Source organism: Gracilinanus agilis, chromosome 5, assembly GCF_016433145.1.
Source record: "Gracilinanus agilis isolate LMUSP501 chromosome 5, AgileGrace, whole genome shotgun sequence".
Taxonomy (NCBI): Eukaryota; Metazoa; Chordata; class Mammalia; order Didelphimorphia; family Didelphidae; genus Gracilinanus; species Gracilinanus agilis.
Genome location: NC_058134.1, coordinates 171,010,844 through 171,029,889, shown reverse-complemented (window position 1 = coordinate 171,029,889; position 19,046 = coordinate 171,010,844). Strand labels below are relative to the sequence as shown.

At 35.3% G+C, this 19,046-nt stretch overlaps 1 protein-coding gene across 2 annotated transcripts in view; it reads left to right on the top strand.

Moving 5' to 3' along the window:
- Window positions 1-17,682, top strand: part of OPTN (optineurin) — a 43,972-nt gene extending 26,290 nt beyond the window's left edge. Inside the window, exons 7-14 of one of the 2 annotated variants that reach the window (XM_044677464.1) lie at window positions 1,774-1,876; window positions 3,679-3,794; window positions 4,990-5,139; window positions 5,531-5,624; window positions 6,496-6,654; window positions 11,706-11,836; window positions 14,155-14,237; window positions 16,710-17,682. In XM_044677464.1, coding sequence (XP_044533399.1) covers window positions 1,774-1,876; window positions 3,679-3,794; window positions 4,990-5,139; window positions 5,531-5,624; window positions 6,496-6,654; window positions 11,706-11,836; window positions 14,155-14,237; window positions 16,710-16,846 — 973 coding nt within the window. In that variant the 3' untranslated portion in view covers window positions 16,847-17,682. Of the gene's footprint in view, window positions 1-1,773; window positions 1,877-3,678; window positions 3,795-4,989; window positions 5,140-5,530; window positions 5,625-6,495; window positions 6,655-11,705; window positions 11,837-14,151; window positions 14,238-16,709 lie in introns of both variants that reach the window. The other variant, XM_044677462.1, reaches the window with a different exon arrangement.
- The last annotated feature ends 1,364 nt before the right edge of the window (window positions 17,683-19,046 follow it).

Genomic DNA, 19,046 nt, shown 5'->3' with positions numbered 1-19,046 from the left:
GCATACCTGGGGAGAAAGAAGGGCTCTGCCTAGAAGTAGTAGTCAATTCATTTCAGCAAGCATTTGTTAAATACCTAGGCTATTCAAGGTATTGTGCTAAGTGCTGGAAATAGAAAGGGACATAAAACCAAGCATCTCCTCTTAAGGAGTTTACAAGTCTGATGAGTTAGCTGGTGAAGGCCAGCCTCTGGGGAAAATGGACCATGGAAAATCCATAATGTTATCACCAAATATGATGACTCAACTGAGATCTAGTTTCTCTTCAGGCAGGGCTTTTTCCTCTCAGAATATTGAATGACTAGTCACAACGTTTAAAAATCTACAGGGGCAGCTGGGTAGCTCAGTGGAGTGAGAGTCAGGCCTAGAGACAGGAGGTCCTAGGTTCAAACCCGGCCTCAGCCACTTCCCAGCTGTGTGACCCTGGGCAAGTCACTTGACCTCCATTGCCCACCCTTACCACTCTTCCACCTATGAGACAATACACCGAAGTTAAGGGTCTAAAAAAAAAAAAATCTACAGTATCTAATAAGGTGAAGGAGATGCCCCATCATTTCAAAGAATCATAGTAACAATATAACAATTTCTGAGTTTAATATTGCTAATTTAATGTTGGAAACTTATAAGAAATAACAATGTTGTTCATTGTTCTTCTCAATGAAGATAATGTAATGTATTTTGCTATGAAGTGAAAAGTTTTACATCTTTTCTTTCAGCCAGTCACCTAGCATTGGTGTCTCAAGCATTGTGCTAAGCACTGAGGATACAAAGAGGCAAAAACTAGGCTCTGCCCTCAAAAAACTTCCTTTCTTTTGGTGGATATATATAAATATAATATAAATATATAGATATACATCATATAAATAAATAGATATACATCAGATAGGTTCAGAGTAGTTAGAAGATAATCTTAGAGGGAAAAGATAGCACAGTCTCAGGGACAAGAAACAATTCCTGCAGAAGGTGTCTTTGAAGTGGAATCTTGGGGGACTTAGGGATTCTAAATAGAAGTGTTAAGAAGTGAAAGTATTCTAGGTATGGGAGAGCTATGGCACAGAGACAAGAGTCATAACAACATGTAGGGCAGGATGGCTGGATCATAGAATGTGTGCAAGGGTACAGATTATAAAAAGACTGGAAATGTAGGCAAAGAGACCAGCTTATGAGGAGTTTAAAATTCCAGACAGCTTTACATTTGACCTTGAAGACTGGAAAAGGAGGAAGGCACTTGGTTATAAAGAACTTTAAATATCAAATAAGAGCCTTTATATTTGATCCAGAGAGCCAGTGGAATTATTGTACAGGAAAGTGACATGGTCAGACTTACACTTTAGGAAAGTCTCTTTAGCAGTTATGCAGAAGAAGAATTAGAATATGAAGAAACTTAAGATAGAGAAACCAATTAGAAGACTTATTACAATAGTCCAGGTAAAAAAGTAAAATGGATTCTTGAATCCCCTTCTAGGAAGTGGTGTGGAGAGCCACATTTCAGAGGTCAGTAATAAAGATAGATGTACATACTAATAGTTTAAACTAAGTCCCTGAATATTGCAGTTACTTGAGAACAAGGCATGCATTCTGGATTAGTGTAGCACCATGCTTGTTCTTTGTATCAATTCTTAAGCATACTGTATCTTAAATCTTTTATTTTAAAAGAACAAGTTACAAAAAAAAAAAGTTAGTTTGTTTAACATAGCATAACTGTGTTCTAGTTAGCATTTTTGCAATTGTTATTCTTCTTCAGAACTCAATGAAAGTAACATTGGAATTTCTCAGACTCTCAGATTTAGAAAAGAAGGCAGAAGATCATTCTGAAAATGCCACCCAGACCGAGGAGGGCCCTAGAGAAGAAAAAGAAAAGGAGCAAAGCATAGAGACTGTGGGTAACAGAATTCAAAGACTGTTTCTCTAACATGTTTCATATATATCCTATAAAAGCAATACTATATGATGTTACCAGTTGTATCCCTAGGATATGTCATCTGCTTTGGGAACATAGATGTTCTATTAATTCTGAATATTTATCATTGCTGTCAAGTTTCTTTTTCTTGATTTGAATTTCATATTGTATAAAAATTCATTGAGCCAGATCTTTATCCTTCTAAATGTAGGAAATCCTGGCCCAATTATTACAACTTTCTTTTTTGCTTCTGTACCTATGCTATATAGCTTCCCCCTTGAAAGGGTTAAATTAAAGAGTTTGACAAAGTGAGGAGAGCAGTTTAACAGAAACTTTGCTTAGAGAAAGAAGTACAGATAGAAAGATAGAAAAGAGGAGAGATTATTAATTTTATACCCTATAAATATACCTAAAATTCCTAATAATTACCTAAAATTTCTTAAACCTATCTCTAACTGTCTTCTGAGGACAGTTTCTTCTGTCTGGCACACCAGACCTATCTAACCTACTCTATCTATAAATTATTCATTAACTACCTCACTCACTCACTCCTTCAGTCAGTTTTCTATAGCAGCCCAACTGTCAGTAGCCAACTGCCAGCAGATCCTTGCCTCAGAGACAGACCTCCTGCTCTCTAGATATCCCAGAGACAAAAGGCCCTCAACTGTCAGTGGCTGCTTCCTTATCCTCACTGACCAACTGTCCCCACCACCTTCCTGTCCGAGGGCCTGCTACTTCCTCTCCCCAATCCTGGTCTCCCTGGTAATGGAATCTTCAGCTCTGGCTCACTGACTCCTGTCAGTTCTGATCTACTTAGAAATCTTGCTCTCTAGCCTTAAGAGGAAGCAGAAGGAGAGATTAAGAAAATCCCTTTAACACTCTTGAATCCCTAAGGGACAAAGAAAATTACATAGGCAGGTCTTAAGAAAATGGAAATTTTTCTTAAGTTATATAATAACCTAATATCTGGATCAGTGGGGGCCAGACACAACTGAAATATTAGAAAATAGAGATAGTCCAGAAAGTTTCTTGGGATCATTTCCCTGACAGTTGCTACAAAGGAGAAGGTTTAGATGAAGTGGATACTGTATGTTTTATAAAGGTTTCCAAGTCTGCCTAAGAGTCTATAAGTGTATGGTTCTAACAACAGGAATACATAGTAGTAGCCAGTGCCAAAACAAGGAAGTTTTGGTAGCCACAAAAGTTCCTGTGGGATGCAATAAAATGCAAAATTTATATAAAAATCTCATTAGCTATCTAAACTTGAAAAGAGACACATAAATGGGAAACTTAATTGCCAGGAAATCACAGAAGCTTCCAGTTATGCTAATTCAACAACTAGGTCACTAAAAAGTGACTGACTCCCCTTTATAAAAGACATTACTCCCCTCAAGGAAGAAGAGTCATATGCCAAAATAGTCCCAAAACAAGAACCAGATAAATAAGGGGTGGTTAAACAATTGTATTTCTGAAAAGTTAAGGCTGAACCACAGTAATGGTTAAAGTTATAATGTAGTCATTATTTTGACAAAATTAGTTTGAGGATATGAAGGAAGGTGACCTATTTCCAAAAAATACCTTTAATAAGTTGTTTCTAAAGTACATTAACAGTTATTTATGAGCTGCTAACATTGAAAACAGTCCAGGACTATTAATATCTTAATTTCCAAATCTACAAAACACTAGGAGCAGAGCAATCGTGAGTTTTTTGTTTTTTGTTTTTCAAGAAAAAACAAAATTGTAATAATCACCTTTGTGTATTTCAATCTTATATTGGATAGGTTGGAAGTGAAGTGGAAACACTGAACCTCCAGGTAACAGCTTTGTTTAAAGAGCTTCAAGAAGCTCACACTAAACTCAACGAAGCTGAGCTGATGAAGAAGAGACTCCAAGAAAAGTAAGAGTAAAGAACAAAGTTGGCTTGCATTTGGAAAATAAAAAGATGCATGTAGAATTAATAGAGTACTTGTATTTAAAAAAGTAAAGAGCGGTTCTCAATTTTAAAGTCAGAAAATGCTAGTTAGAATAGTTTCAGGTATATTTGTGAAAAGCTGTTATGACTTTTGAGAACTTTTTATTCCATGTGTGTATGTATAAAAGTGCTTCCATGTGAGGTATTTTATAAAATAAGATATACTTCCTAAGAAGATTGTTAGGAAAAACATTCTAGAAAAAGAGAAGAGGAAGAAAAGAAAAAGAGAAGAGGAAGAAATAAATTATGTTTAATTGGGGAAAATCTTTTTATTATGACTCAATTATTGAGGCTGAGTGGAATGAGAACATTATTAATGATTTTTAAAATTTCTTACTCTTTCCAAGTGCATCTTTTTGTTCTTCTGCATAGAGTACTAGATAATGTTAAAGTTGATCACATTTAAGTATCTTTTGTTATTGTTTTATTCTTGAACTAGAGAATTTTGCACGTCTTAAAAATGCATAGGCTCTTAGGCTTGCCAAATTAATCTTCCAGACAGACAGTGTTCAAATAATAGCTCCAAATACTGATAGTCTTAAGGTACATATTTGGAAGACCAGGGTCCCCATTAATTTTTTTTCTACACTTGTTAATAACTTTATTGTTGTTTCTTGAAAGGGATTTATTTAGTAGTTGTCATAACATTTGAATTATAGGTCCATCACTTAGAAGAATAGGAACATCATTTCTGAGTCTAAACCACTTTAGGAGAAGCATCTTCTTACTGATAATTACTTTGGATTTTGTTTGAAAATTGTTAAAAAAAAATAACTACCTTCTCTTCTGAAAATGATTGTAGGTTTTATGTGGATCATATCATAGGATGCTAGCTGTGGAATCTTCTTTTGGCAGTTGTGTTAGTAAATAAACCTTTGACTAGTAAAGAAGCAAATGGGAATTGGCAGTTTTCTTCATAAATCCTTGTATATTATTGTAATATGCTTTACATTTTCTACATAAACTTGGATTTTTAAAAATGTGTTAAAGTCATATATCAGACATTTGAATGGTATTTTATACATGGCCACAAATAGGGTTCCATTCTGACCCGAGTGGCTTACAAATGAAAGAACCATCTAAATCCTATCTATCTAAATCTCTGCCCTACCTTTTTCAGGTGTCAGGCCCTTGAAAGGAAAAATTCTGCAACCCCATCAGAGTTGGATGAAAAGCAAGAATTAGTATATATCAACAAAAAGTTAGAGCTACAAGTGGAAAGTATGCGGTCAGAAATCAAAATGGAACAAGCCAAAACAGATGATGAAAAGTGAGTTTGGCATAAGTGAAAGCACTGATAAAAATGGAATGATAAAATTCTTTTGTAATAGAGTGAAATTTGGGGAATCATGAGTTTGCACAAGTTCTTCTTTTGGCTACTGTACTTGAGCAAAAGGGAACTCTTGACAAGATAGAATTATTCATTAAGAAGGAACCATAGGGAATGAGTGGAGGAAGAATTGAACCCTACTCCTTAATTTGCTATTTTTCCTGGTCAGTACGAAGCTGAAGGAGAAGGGAGGAGAGAAATACTAATGTGTATTTAAATCATATTCAGGAAAGGTATTTTGCCTGTTTAGGGGAGAAGACGGAGGTGAGAATGTAATAAAATGATAAATCTTTTCCAGCCTTCCGATTAATTTTTTTATTTGTTGAAATAGGTCCAAATTTGCCATTTTACAGACTGCACACAACAAGCTTCTTCTTGAACATAGTAATGCACTGAAAACAATTGAAGAACTAAAAAGGAAAGAGGTATTTGGAGGAAAAAAAGTTTAATTGCAGAGAGTAGAGAGGAATATAATTCTGTGTGTGTGAATGTGCATATGTGAAGTAGCTCAGTTGTTATAATTTCAGCAGACATTTAAGTTTTGCATCAAGTTATTTTTAAGTTTATAATTTTTCTCTGACTTGTTTGTCATCTGTTTCATTTCTGAGTAGTGTATTTTAATTTGTGTGCAAAAATGATACTTCTGACCTATTCTTGATGGTAGAGGCTTTTAATATTTCTAGCATTTATGATTGATGTGTGTGCTCATCTCCATAGTTGGCTGGGATTAGATGTGTTTTTTATCTATACAGAAACTGACCCATTTTTGATTGCCTTAACTAAGCTAATACTTTAACCAAGCAAATGCCTCTTATAGTGTCCTGGTTTAGATTATGACAACTTTAATTTGAGAAAAGTTATCATTCTAATTTTAATATTCTTTATTAACTCATTAGAGTTACAGTTTATCTTTTAAAATGTCCCTTCAGTTGTGCTTGTCCCTTTTTAACATAGATTATTCCTTTTTTTCTACTGATAATACAAAGAAATTCCATTTTAAAATAATAATATGAATCAGTTATGATCTCAGTCAACTTAAAAGGATTTAACTGTTGGAGTTTAGTTTTGTCTATATTTTTTGGCCTGAGATTAAGTCTTAAATCATATCAGACAGCTAAGGTCCTAAAATGGAATTTACTGATATTTCTAAGAAACTGTGAAAGAAAAGTTGGCAGCCCTTGTTATTAAGACAGAATAATTATTAGCCAATAATTTTTCCATATATTTTGTCTAGTATTTGACTAAAAGGTATTTTATGGTTTCAGTTTTTTCTCTTCAACGGATCTTTTATAACAGGCAGAAAAAGTTGACAGATTAGTGATGACAGAACTAAATGAAAAGCTTGAACTAGCAGAGAGAGCCCTGGCTTCCAAACAATTGCAAATGGATGAGATGAAGCAGACTATAGCTAAGCAAGAAGAAGACCTGGAGACTATGGCGATCCTCCGAGCTCAGGTATAAATATATTTTTATTCTTGGTAAATTTAGTCATCACTTAAGTTACTGTTTGTTTCATTGTGAAATAACAGCATAACAACACTTAGCAGTATTTAGTATACATATGATATTTTTGTATGGATTTCTTCATTGTCCTTTAAAATTAGATATTCATGTTGTCAGTCTTTAAAATGTAATTGGAATGATTTCTCTCCATTTTACTAAGAAAGGGCAAAGAGTATGTATTTCTGCATTAGCAGACTATTCCTTCCCAGTCTTTTTACTGTTCTTCTAACACATAATGTTATTGAGAGAGTCCCTAAGCTTTTCAGTGTGTTAGGACATGTACTCTGTTTAAGATTCCTATTATAAATAATTATTTCTCAAATAATTGATAGAATTTATTGGTAAATTCATATGGCTTTTCTTTGGGGTTCATTTATTGCTTGTTCAGGTTTTTTTCTAGGGTTGGATTTTTAAAATCCTCTTATTTCTGTTCATCTGGATATGGTATATTATAGCTGTTCACCCACTTCATTTAAATTGTCACTTCTTTTAGAATACAATCAGAAAAGTTTCTTTTTAAAAAAATAAAGTTGTTTTGGTTTTTTTTTAGGCATTGGGCCCTAAGTCACATAGCTAAGATATGCCTGAAGCCAAATTTAAACCCAGGACTGCCTGGCTCCCAGTTCACTGAGCCACCTAGCTGCCCCCTGTTACTTATTTTTAACATTTAAAAATTTTTTTGAGTTCCAAATGTTCTCCCTCCCACACATACTGAGAAGGCAATCAAAATGATATAAATTATACATGTGAAATCATGCAAAACTTAATTTCCATATTGGCTCCATCACACAGAACATAAACACTATCACCACCACCGAAAACCCTAGGAAGTTATACTTCAGTTTTCACTCAGAGGTCATCAGTTCTGTCTCTGAAGGTGGATAGCATTTTTTCATCATGAGGCCTTAGAACTGTCTTGGATCATTGTATCAATCAGAGTAGCCAAGTCTTTCACAGTTGATTATTAATATTGCTGTTATTGTGCATAATAATCTCCTGGTTTGATCAGAGTGGCCAAATTTTTCACAGTTGATTTTTAATAATGCTGTTATTGTACATAATAATCTCTTGGTTCTTCTCACTTTACTCTGCATTAGTTCATTTATATACATCCTCATGTTTTTTTCTGAATCCACATCCCTTGTCATTTTTTATAGCACAATAGTACTCTGTCACAATTATATGCTGCATTTTGTTCAGCCATTCCCCGATTGATGAGCAACCATTCCATTTCTAATTCTTTTCCACCACAAAAAGAACTGCTATAAATATAGGCCCTTTTTTCTTTTATCTTTTTTGTAGTATAGACCTACTAATGGTATTATTGGGTCAAAGGATATGCACAGTTTTATAGCAATTTTGGCATACAGATAGTCCTCACTTTTCATAAATTCACATTGTACAAATTCACCCCAGGTGGGCAGGCTGATTACAGATTTCTTTGTACCCAAGGTGGAAGTTTCAGCAAAAAGGGGCGGGGAAGGAGAGGTTCTGCAGAACAGTTCGCTTAACCTAAGCAAGAACTGGTTTTAGTTCCAAATCATTCTGGAGAATGATTGGACAAGTTCATAAACTCCACCATCAGTAAGTGTACTTATTTTCCTTCAACTGATCCAACTTTTGTCATTTCTGATCAGTATGAGGTGGTGCTCCAGATTTGTTTTAATTTGCATTTCTCTGTAGTGATTTAGAGCATTTTTATATGATTATAGATTGCTTTGATTTCTTCTTCTGAAAGCCACCTGGTTCATATACTTTGACCATATATCATTTGGGGAATTTTGACTCAATTTCCTATATATTTGAAAAATGAGGCCATTATCCAAGAAACTTAATGTAAATCTTTTTTATTTACTTTATTATCTATGGTACCTTTTAGCAAAATTTCTTTTTATCTTTTTTTCATTAGATCTATTTTTTCCTTTATTTTTCTGAGATCGATTGCTACCTCTCTTTTTTTTTTTCACTTCAGCTAAAGCATAATAGATTCTTCTCTAGCCTCTTATTTTAACTCTGTATCTTTCTGTTTCAAATGTGTCTCTTGTAAACAACATATTTTGGGATTCTATTTTCCAATCCATTCTGCTATCAGTTTAGTTTATTGGTGAGCTCATCCTATTTTCATTCATAGTTAACAATTCCTAACTGCTTGATCCAGTTTTCTTCAGTTGTTCTTTTTCTCTCTTTTTATCCTGTCCCTCCATAAAAGTCTATTTTGTTTCTGTCCTCTACCTCCCTTAAACTGCCCTACCTTTTTATCACCTGCACCATCTCTTATCCCCTTTTCTTATACCTTTATTGAATCTGATAGATATCTATACCCAACTGAATTTGTTTGTTATTCTCTCTTTTGAGCTACTGTAACCTCCTCCTTATTTTCTCCTCCACTTTTTAAAAGCTGTTTTTTGCATGCCTCTTTTATTATGTGAGAAAAATTTCCCCATTCTATCTTTGAATCTTCCATTGAATGTAAGATGTTTTATCTAGCTCAATTCTTTTTTATTTTGCTATCTGGAATATTCCTGCTCTCCTCTTCCTCATAGCATTTTCAGTGTGTTTGACTGCCTTTTTGGTACTGGAACTTTTTTTTTCCTGGATGTTTTGCAGTTTTTCTTCTTTTCCCTCAAAGCTCTGGATTTGGTCTCTTGGAAGGGACTGATGAGTAGATTCTTCTTTATGTTTTCATTTTGCCTTCTGGTTCTAATAAGTCTGGGCAGTTTTTGTTCATTATTTCTTAAAATACAGCACCTAGGTTGTTGTTTTTTAACACAGGTTTTTAGAGATCTCTCCTTCACTTATATTTTGATAGGTGAGATCTTAACATTTTCTGATAATTTTTGGTTTTTTGTTTTGTTCCAATATTTATTGTATTTGGAATCTTTGATCTCCAATTTAATTTTCAAGGAGTCTTACTTTTGAACATTGAAAGTTAAGTCCCAATTGGTGCAAAATACTGAAATGGTCATGTATTTGAATTCATACCATTCAAAACTATTAATTATATAAAATAAAGTTAATTGGTTCTAACTCAGTGGAAATATGCAGTATGAATTCAAATAATGCAGCCACTTCAAAAGGACACATTACTTGGGACCTAGCTGTATTCTCTTTCCAATTATTTCCTATAACATTTAATTCTTTTCTTGTCATATCTTCTCATTTATATGATCATTTTTAAACTAATTTTTTATTCCTTTCCTTTGCAGAATTTCAGTAGAGGGGCAGCTGGGTAGCTCAGTGGATTGAGAGTCAGGCCTAGAGACGGGAGGTCCTAGGTTCAAATCCGGCCTCAGACACTTCCCAGCTGTGTGACCCTGGGCAAGTCACTTAACCCCCATTGCCCACCCTTACCACTCTTCCACCAAGGAGCCAATACACAGAAGTTAAGAGTTTAAAAATGTAAAAAAAAAAAAAAATTCAGGAGAGCTTTGTGCAAATATACTATTTTTGAGGCTTTATATACAATGTAGGTTTGTTTTCTTCTTTTTAGTATCTTGAGCATTATTACCTCCAATATTTATCCATTAGTATTTTCTTGTGTTTATTTACTTTTCTAGCCTTACTTCCTAAATTGGGATTTTTTTTCCCTTAGACCCAGGCTCTCTTCCATTTCTGGAAAGAATAGTGAGGCTTCTTCTGGTACCAGTCTGTATAGTCAGGAATTTTGGCAATAAATGCCATGTTCTTCAAGGACATCAGAAACAGCTCACTATTTCCTTTCACCTTATCGTCTTGAGACTACTCTTACAAGCCAGTTCTTTCTCTGAACATCAGGGAATAGTGATTAGAGGCCAGCATTGCAATTGGGTCAATTACATAAATACAAGGATTGGGCTCCCAGATGATTGACTGAACTCACACTCAATGTCAGTTCTTTATCTCATCCCCAAATGGTCAGGATGATGAAAATCCATTAAAATATCCAGGATATACTGTAATTTTGTTGGGTCTGGTATCTGAGATTTTTTGGTCTTGCCCAGGAGCTTCATGTCTAACTACTTAGTGGTTAAGTAGTACAGAGTCTGATGTTTTTCCAATGATGCATGACAGAATAGGTAAACCTGGCAATGGGCTCTGAGTTGAGGAAGTCTTCATACCTAATTTTGAAGTGTGCCCTAAGGTTGCAGCCCTACTCTTCTGACTCCATTTGGTATGAAGAAAGGAGTTGGTGTTGGGGTAGTATCCTTGGTGTCAGAAGCAGTCTTCACCCATTTGCATTTTTAGTGGTAATGGAAGATTGAGGTAATCATAGATCTAGAGGCTTAAAGAGATCACAGCAATTATCTAGTCCAGCATTTTACTTTTACATAAAAGAAAACTGAAGCTTAAGTGGGTTAATTAACTTGCCCAAGGTCACTGAGGTGGTATTCATCTGAGATAGAATTTTAATTTCCTCTAATTATAGAATTGGTTACTTTTCCACTATGCCACATTGCCTCCTTTGTCATTTTCTAGAAGTTTAGTGTCACAGATCAAAGCAATTGAGTTGTGGGAAAATAGGCTCAGTGTCAAGGAGGGCCTCAAATCCATTTATGGAGAGTGGCTGGAGTAGTCACTCTAGCCAATGAGTGATGGTGGCACCATGCACACTTCTCTACCTCTTGCATACATTTATCTGCCATCAGGCTATACATCTGCTATCAGAAAAATTAACTTGCTGAGTTAATGGAAGCTTATCAGAAGGTTAGTCACCAATTGGTGAACTTTGGTCACAGCAGCTTATCAAAATGATCTACTAAGGCCTAGAGGGATTTGTGAATTATATTGGTGGAAAGAAGATGACAATCAGGGTAAAAGAGTAAAGAATTTCAGTTCAATATTAAAGTTAATTGACATTTTTATCTAGGTATTTTGTGCTGATAAATCTGAGAAGAGATGGTTTTAGGCAGTGGTCATTATATTCGTCTTTCCCAACTACCCTGCAGATGGCAGCAAGAGCCATGTATTGTTGGCAGTGCATAGAAAAGTATAGTGGGTTGAATTTAAATTTTTTTTTTAACCAGATGGAGGTTTATTGTTCTGACTTCCATGCTGAGAGGGCAGCAAGAGAGAAGATTCATGAAGAGAAGGAGCAACTGGCATTGCAGCTGGCATTTTTGTTGAAAGAAAATAATGTTTTTGAAGATGGAAGCAGGTAAGATAAAGTAAAAAGCAAACTTGAAATAGATTGCAGTACAGACTTGGAGCTTGATTTTATATTCAGCAGAACTATTTTTATTCCCCTATAACACAAAACTGCCTGTAAACTTAGAGAAGTCTAAGGGTTTGTTTTGGTTTTTGATAGGCAGGACAGCATAGTAGTATATGTTAAAAACTAGGTCTTCTGGGGCAGCTGGGTAGCTCAGTAGATTGAGACTCAGGCCTAGAGATGGGAGGTCCTAGGTTCAAATCTGGCCTTAGACACTTCCCAGCTGTGTGACCCTGGGCAAGTCACTTGACCCCCATTGCCCACCCTTACCACTCTTCCACCTAGGAACCAATATACAGAAGTTAAGGGTTTAAAAAACAAAAAACAAAACAAAAAAAAACCTGGGTCTTCCTATCTCACCAAGGCTGAAAGTGCATGAGTTTTTCACAAGTTTACTTCCACTCTGATTGGCACAGGAACTCTGAACTGCTTTGTCTCTAGAACAGATCTGCTCTTCTATCATCTATAGTCCCTTTTCATAGAATTCCCCAAATCAATGGTGAACTTAGTGCAGACATCAACCAACTTAGCCTGCTATAGCTCAGAACTCCTAACCTCCTGGAGCTCCAGCCTCCCTACAAACAGGAATTCCAGGCACATGCTACAACACCTGGCTTCCTTTATTTTGAAAAACAAACGAACTGTATTAGATGAAGGGCTAGGACTCATTTGTCTTATATATTAATAGAGTAGCTTTCAAATGCTGAACTAATGCTTCAGATTATTTAATTGGAGCTGTGAAAGCTGAAAAGATCTCATTAGATGCACAGAAGATAACCTTGTGGTGTGTGCTTGAGTTGTTTTTGAGGGGCCATCCCCAAAACCAATGGCTGTTAAGAAAAGCTTTCATTCTTTTGGGGGAGAAGCAGCATGTATACAGATAATCAAACAGAAAATAAATACAAGGTAATTTGGGGGAGGTAGATGGGAATAGTAACACCTGAGGAAATTAGCAAAGCACTTTTTGAGACAGCACTTGAGCTGAGCTTTGGGATTCCAAGAAATAGAGGTGAGGAGGAAAAGCATTCTAGGAATTATATGGCAGAATCCTTTCAATCCAATTCCACTGAGTGCAAATCCTTCCACTGTACCATGACCTACACAGGACTCATGGTCTGCTTTTTATTCTCCTGGCCAAATACTAATTTACATTAGCTGAATTATGCCCATTTTACAGGCTTGATTAGTATTGGGAAGTTGAGGCTTGATGTTCTGTAAATAGTATTGGAAGTGCTTCAATAGATAAGTTATTTTGACAAAAATTCAATCTCTTTTGAATCAGCTACTAAATTCCTTGCATTGTGGCCATTCCTACTACTTAGGCTTTTAGAGGAGAAATATAACTCCCTGGTGATGCTTTTATTTTGAGGATATAAGATTTATTCATTAAGGAATTTTGTCCATCTGGAATGCCATCTTTCAGAGATAAAATATGTCATTGTGGACTTGGGAGTCATATTTTGCAATCTCAATGGATCAAATCTTCACAAAATTAAAATAAATATATGTTAAAGAAAAACTTTTTATTCTGTATATGAACAAAAATACTTTTAACTATTTAGTGTTAGAAAAGACAGTATTAAACTTCTGACTTTTTACTTCAACTTTTATTGGGACTATGTTGTATTCAAGCAATATTATTTAATTTTTCTATAAGAACATAGATTACTTTTCTACCTTTGGCTTTATTTTGGAGATGAGGAAGGATCTTGAAAGTAGGGGTAGATGAAATAGGCCTGTGATTTCATCAATGTAGGGAATGCCCATTGTGAAAGGTCCTTCCAGTGATGTAGGCTGGCAACTTTTTATAATTTCTAGTCTTGGAAATTGCTTGGAACTCTTTAGAAAGATGTATTTGGGTCACCCAGCCAATAGAATAGCTAGCATTTATATTGTACTTTAAATTTCATTTGAGCCTCACAACAACCTTGTGAGATAGGTACTATTCTGATCTTCATTTTACATATGGGGAAACTAAGGCTGCGAGAGGTTAAATTACTTGCCTGGGGTCACAATAATAGCATCTGAGGCCACATTTGAACTCATGTTTTTCTGACTCCACAGCAAATACTCTATTGTTGCCACCTATCTTCCAGACTGTCAGAGACAGGACCTGAATCTAGGTCTTTCTGACTTCAGGCTATACTGTCTGTTTTTCCATGTTCTCTCTTTTTTATTTTATATCTTAATATTATTACAGTCTTTGATTTTGTTAGTTCTCTTCTAAAACATCATCAGTATATACTAATTTTTATTCTTAGCAGACAGTCTTTGATGGAACTGCAAAGCCGTCATGGGGCCAGATCAACAAATGAACAAGACCAGCAACCCTACCTTGTTCAGAGAGGTAAATTATTAAACTCATTATTTTACTTCCATAGTACAAAGCGTAATGTCCTCTCAACACTAACCAAATTTTTATACTCCCCAAAACTATCAAAGTGCTTCGGAAAATATGACTTTCTATCATAGGCTTGAGAATCAGATTATATGTATGAGAGAGAGAGAGAGAGAGAGAGAGAGAGAGAGAGAGAGAGAGAGAGAGTGTGTGTGTGTGTGTGTGTGTGTATGTGTATTTAACTTATCCCAAAAATAATACACTTCACTAAATTCCTACTTCTGGGCAATGGGAATTGGCCTAGGTTTCTCAAAGGTCATGCCACCAGGAACACAAACCCTGGCAGGTGCTATCAAATATAGCTTAGAATATGGCTTTGTCAAGGAATTGTGTTTTTTACCCTCTCTGCGACACATCTCTCATTCTGCTCCATCCCCAACATTTAAAATTTGGTGAAGTCAGGTCAAAATAAATTTCAAAGCCATTTCAAAAGGGATCATCACTATATAAGATTGTCTACCAAATAATGAACAGCGTTTGTATTTTTTTATATCACAGCAATTCATGAATATCATCCCCAGTGCTTGGAGGGGTTGCAGTCTCAGTAGAGGTTGTAACCTAGTTATTTAAATTACAGATACTTTGAAGTATCAACTCCAAAAGTCACAAAGTTTCTGAGTTTGGTATTAGATGGGGAGAGAAAGGCATCATCCTTGTTTTGTAGATTCTGTTAAATATTTCCTGAAAACCTATCATGTAGCAATATATGGGGATATACAAAGATAGGTCTCTTGCTCTTTTTTTTTAAACCCATACCTTCTGTCTTAGAATAGATAGTTCCAAGGCAGAAGAACAGTAAGAGCTGCCACTGGGTGTAAGTGATTTACCCATGGTCACACAGTTTGGAAGTAGCTGAGTCACATTTGAACTCAGGACTTCTAGGCTCCAGGCCTGGCTCTTCCCCTTGCTGTTAAGAAACATGTATTTTACTAGGATAAGTAGAAGAGAAATGTAATCCAGAAGATAACCAACTGATAGCTACAATTCAATTTTAATGATGATCATTAATAGTGCAGAAATCCCATTTTTAAAGCTTAGGCTATATCCGTTTTTAAACTTTTTCTGGCAATGCTGGACAAATTTCAAATCACTTAACTCAAACATTTCAAGTATTATGTCATTAAAGAATAAACAATGCCTCTTATTGACATTTACATTCAACAAAGACTTACTGACCACCTATTAGGATACAAAGACTTTGGGGGCAGGTCTAGGACAAATCATACTGGATGCTTCATACTTTATTGCCTCCACCAAGCATTTTTACTTATGTAAGACAAGATTAAAATGAATTTCAAAGACAACTTTAAGGGGGAAAATTAATCACAAAAATATAGCTTGAAGTATATATTCATAGAAGGTAATAAGGGAAGGGAGGGATGTTAATGAGCTGTATATGTGTACCTATCTGTGATTGTGTAGGGTATTAGCCCTTTTAAAAGACATTACAAGATTAATAACACAAAGATAAGTGCACAAAACAAGGAATAAATTAATAAATACAATCATTGCATTATCTTGTAATAATTTTTTAAAAAGAACCATACATGTTGTAGAAAGAATTCTTGTTCAAATTAAATGGTCTCTGAGATTCCTTAGCTCTAACGCTGTGAAACTGACAAAGGATGCCCTTGCTGTGGGCCCCTTCCAAGACCATCCACAGTGAGAGTCCCTTTGACTCTGCTTCCCTTTGGGGATTGGGAACAGGAAGGAATGGGAAAGCTTGGCACTGTAGATGTGTGGGGTTTCCCCAGATAGAGACATCTGTATTTGATGGAAGTCTGTACTGAGAGGCTAAATTATTTGCTCATGGTCTCATAGCTAACATGTTCAGAATGTGAAACCAAACCTTCTGCCACATATAAAATGGCTCTATCAATGTAGCCTGTGTGTATGGTCTTCTGATCTTGCTGACTGCACTTTTCATCATTCGTGTCTTTTGACATTTCCTGGTATGCATTTTTTTAGTGTGCTATATGTTTCCACTGCAGTGTCATAATTTATTTAGCGATCTAGTCATTACACATCTAAATTATTTCCATTTTCTACCCAGAACTCAAGTTTGAAATGCTGTTGCGTAAAAATAATGAGTTCCTTGTCACCAGAAGTGTTTGAGCTGGGGCCAAGTGACTCAAAGAATGTGTAAGGGAATGTTGTATGTTGTAGATAGAAGGTTGGGCTACATAGCCTCTACCACCCATGCCAACTTTTAAAGAGTATGATTTTTCCTGTAATTTGTGTATCTAGTGCAATAGCTTCAATTATAAATTATTGTTAAACCCACTAAAAGTTAATATTAGTAGTTTAATTTTACTTGCTAAATTATAAACTTAAGCTTATCAAAATGAATATGTTTTTTAAAAAGTCCTCATTTACAATAGCTAATTCATTAAGGTGGATGAGCTTTTTGTTTTGTTCCAGGAACTGATGATAGAAGCTGGAGGCAACAGCAACAGCAACAGCAAAGAAACATTCCAATCCATTCCTGCCCCAAGTGTGGAGAAATTCTGCCAGACATAGATACACTGCAGATTCATGTTATGGATTGCATTATATAATTGTTAATGTTCCACCAAAAACAAAAAACCTTTCTGGTAAATGTTGAACTTCATCTTCTAAGAGCTGTACCTTTGTGTGTTTTCCCTCAAATATTTTGGCCCATTACATTTGTTTTAGAAGAAAAAAACTTCTGTGGGTGTTAAATAGTCACTGTCCATAAAGGACTCCATTTAAAAGAGCTTCATTTTTTGTGTTTGGTTTATGCCAGCTTTACACCATAATATCTGAATATATTAATGTAATCAGAAGTTAATCTTCACTGATCAATTTAAAGCACTGTAAGTAGGCTGAAAAGATGAAGTGGTTACAGGTTTAATCAAGAAATAGACTTACCTGTTTGAAGTATTTCTAATTGTACAGTTCTTTTTATTCATTACCCACTTAAAATAAATCCTGTTGGGATTTTTTTTTTTTTTGCATTATACTTTACTATAGCTAGGGTAAGCATACTAGAATTTTTTTTTGTATGCTTTTTATTTGGGCACCATGCGCTTTAACTTGATGGGGAAAACAAAAAATTGTGGGCATATGTGAAATAGGTTAAGTGTTAGGTTTATTTGACTTTATGAAAGAGTTCACAGTGTAAAGAAGTTGAATTTGTTTTTTAGTTGTTAAGCACAAATAGGTTTGTACAGTAGATGCTTATTCACTTGTTGACAAGAGAACAGATGTTTATTCATTTTCTTAAATGATCAAGTTACATCTTAAGTCATAAAAACAAATGATTGCAAAATAAAACTGCTTTTAAATATTTTAGATTTTTTCTTATATGTATATTGACTAATTTCTTAATATGCATTTTTCTGTATTAAATTATATACATATAACTAGCTAATCCTGTTTGCTTAATTCTCTGTACATGACAAATCTAGTTTCTGGAGGCCAGTTCTCATATTTAGATGTCCTTAAGTGAGTTCAGTTCAAACTGGCTAGCAAGTTTTGAACCAGTCTTAAAAATAAGCCCAAGCCTGCAACCCCACAGACTAAAAAGAAAAAAATTAAGAAAGCGAATTAGCATATTTTGTCTCTTTGTATTATCTTTGGGTTTCATTTTCGTTGAGTTGTGTAGGGAAACTGTATATTTTAGTTCAAGCTGGCCATGTATATTTTGTAAGCCTGGTCAAATGGCAAAGCAGGTAAGAGAGTAGACCTAGATTCTGAAGTGCTTTGTTTTGAAGAACAGCAAGAAGCCAGTGTCTCTGGACAATAAACAGTGGGGAGTAAAGTAAGAATGATGGGAAGGTAAGAAAGTGTCAGGTTGTGAAGGGTGTTAAATCCTAGACAAAGGAATTTGTATTTGAACATTGGTAATAGGGAGCCACTGAAACTTCTTGAGGAGGGAAGTGATGTGCTCAGACTTTTTCTCTAAGAATATCACTTTGACAACTATGTGGAACATAGATGAAGAAGGAAGATATCTGAGGCAGGGAGTTCAGTTAGGTTATTGCAATAGTTCAAGTGAGAGGTGATAGACTTGAACTAAGATACTATCTGTCTAAATGAAGAATAGGGATTGACGTAGGAACTTAGGAACTGATGGAATGTGTAAGGAAGAGCAAGGAGTCAAGGATTATTACTAGGTTATAGGCTTGGGTAGAGAAGGAAGAGGACCCAGCATAGAACCCCAAGGTATTCCCCAAGTCTATAGGTTTAGTTTGAACAAAGAGATAAATCATGTAGGAAGAAAGACAAGAGTGGTATAAAGAAAACCTAAAGAGGAAGGAAGCTGGGTGGCTCAGGGTCTTGAGAGCCAGGCCTAGAGACGGGAGGTCCTAGGTTCAAATGTGACCTCAGATATTTCCTTACTGTGTGACCCTGGGAAAGTCACTTAACCCTAGTTGCCTAGCCTCTACCACTTTTCTGCCTTGGAATTGATATTTAGTACTGATTCTAAGACAGAAAGTAAGGGTATAAAAGACAAAGAGAAAAAAAAGAAAACCTAGAGAGGAGAGAGATGCAAAAAGGAGTAGAATAGAATGAAACAGGATTGGTGTGTAGCAGTGTTGGTTCAGACTAGAAAGATAACAAACTAGTGAATTCAGGTAGCATAGTTTGTGGCTTCCTCTATTTGCTTTCAAATGGGATGTATATAGTAATTCAGGGATGGGATTTGGAAATAAGCAGGATAGGACAAAGAGGTAGGAGATTTAAAGGTAAATGACAGTATATTCAACTGGTTACCTCTAGGATCTTGAAGGA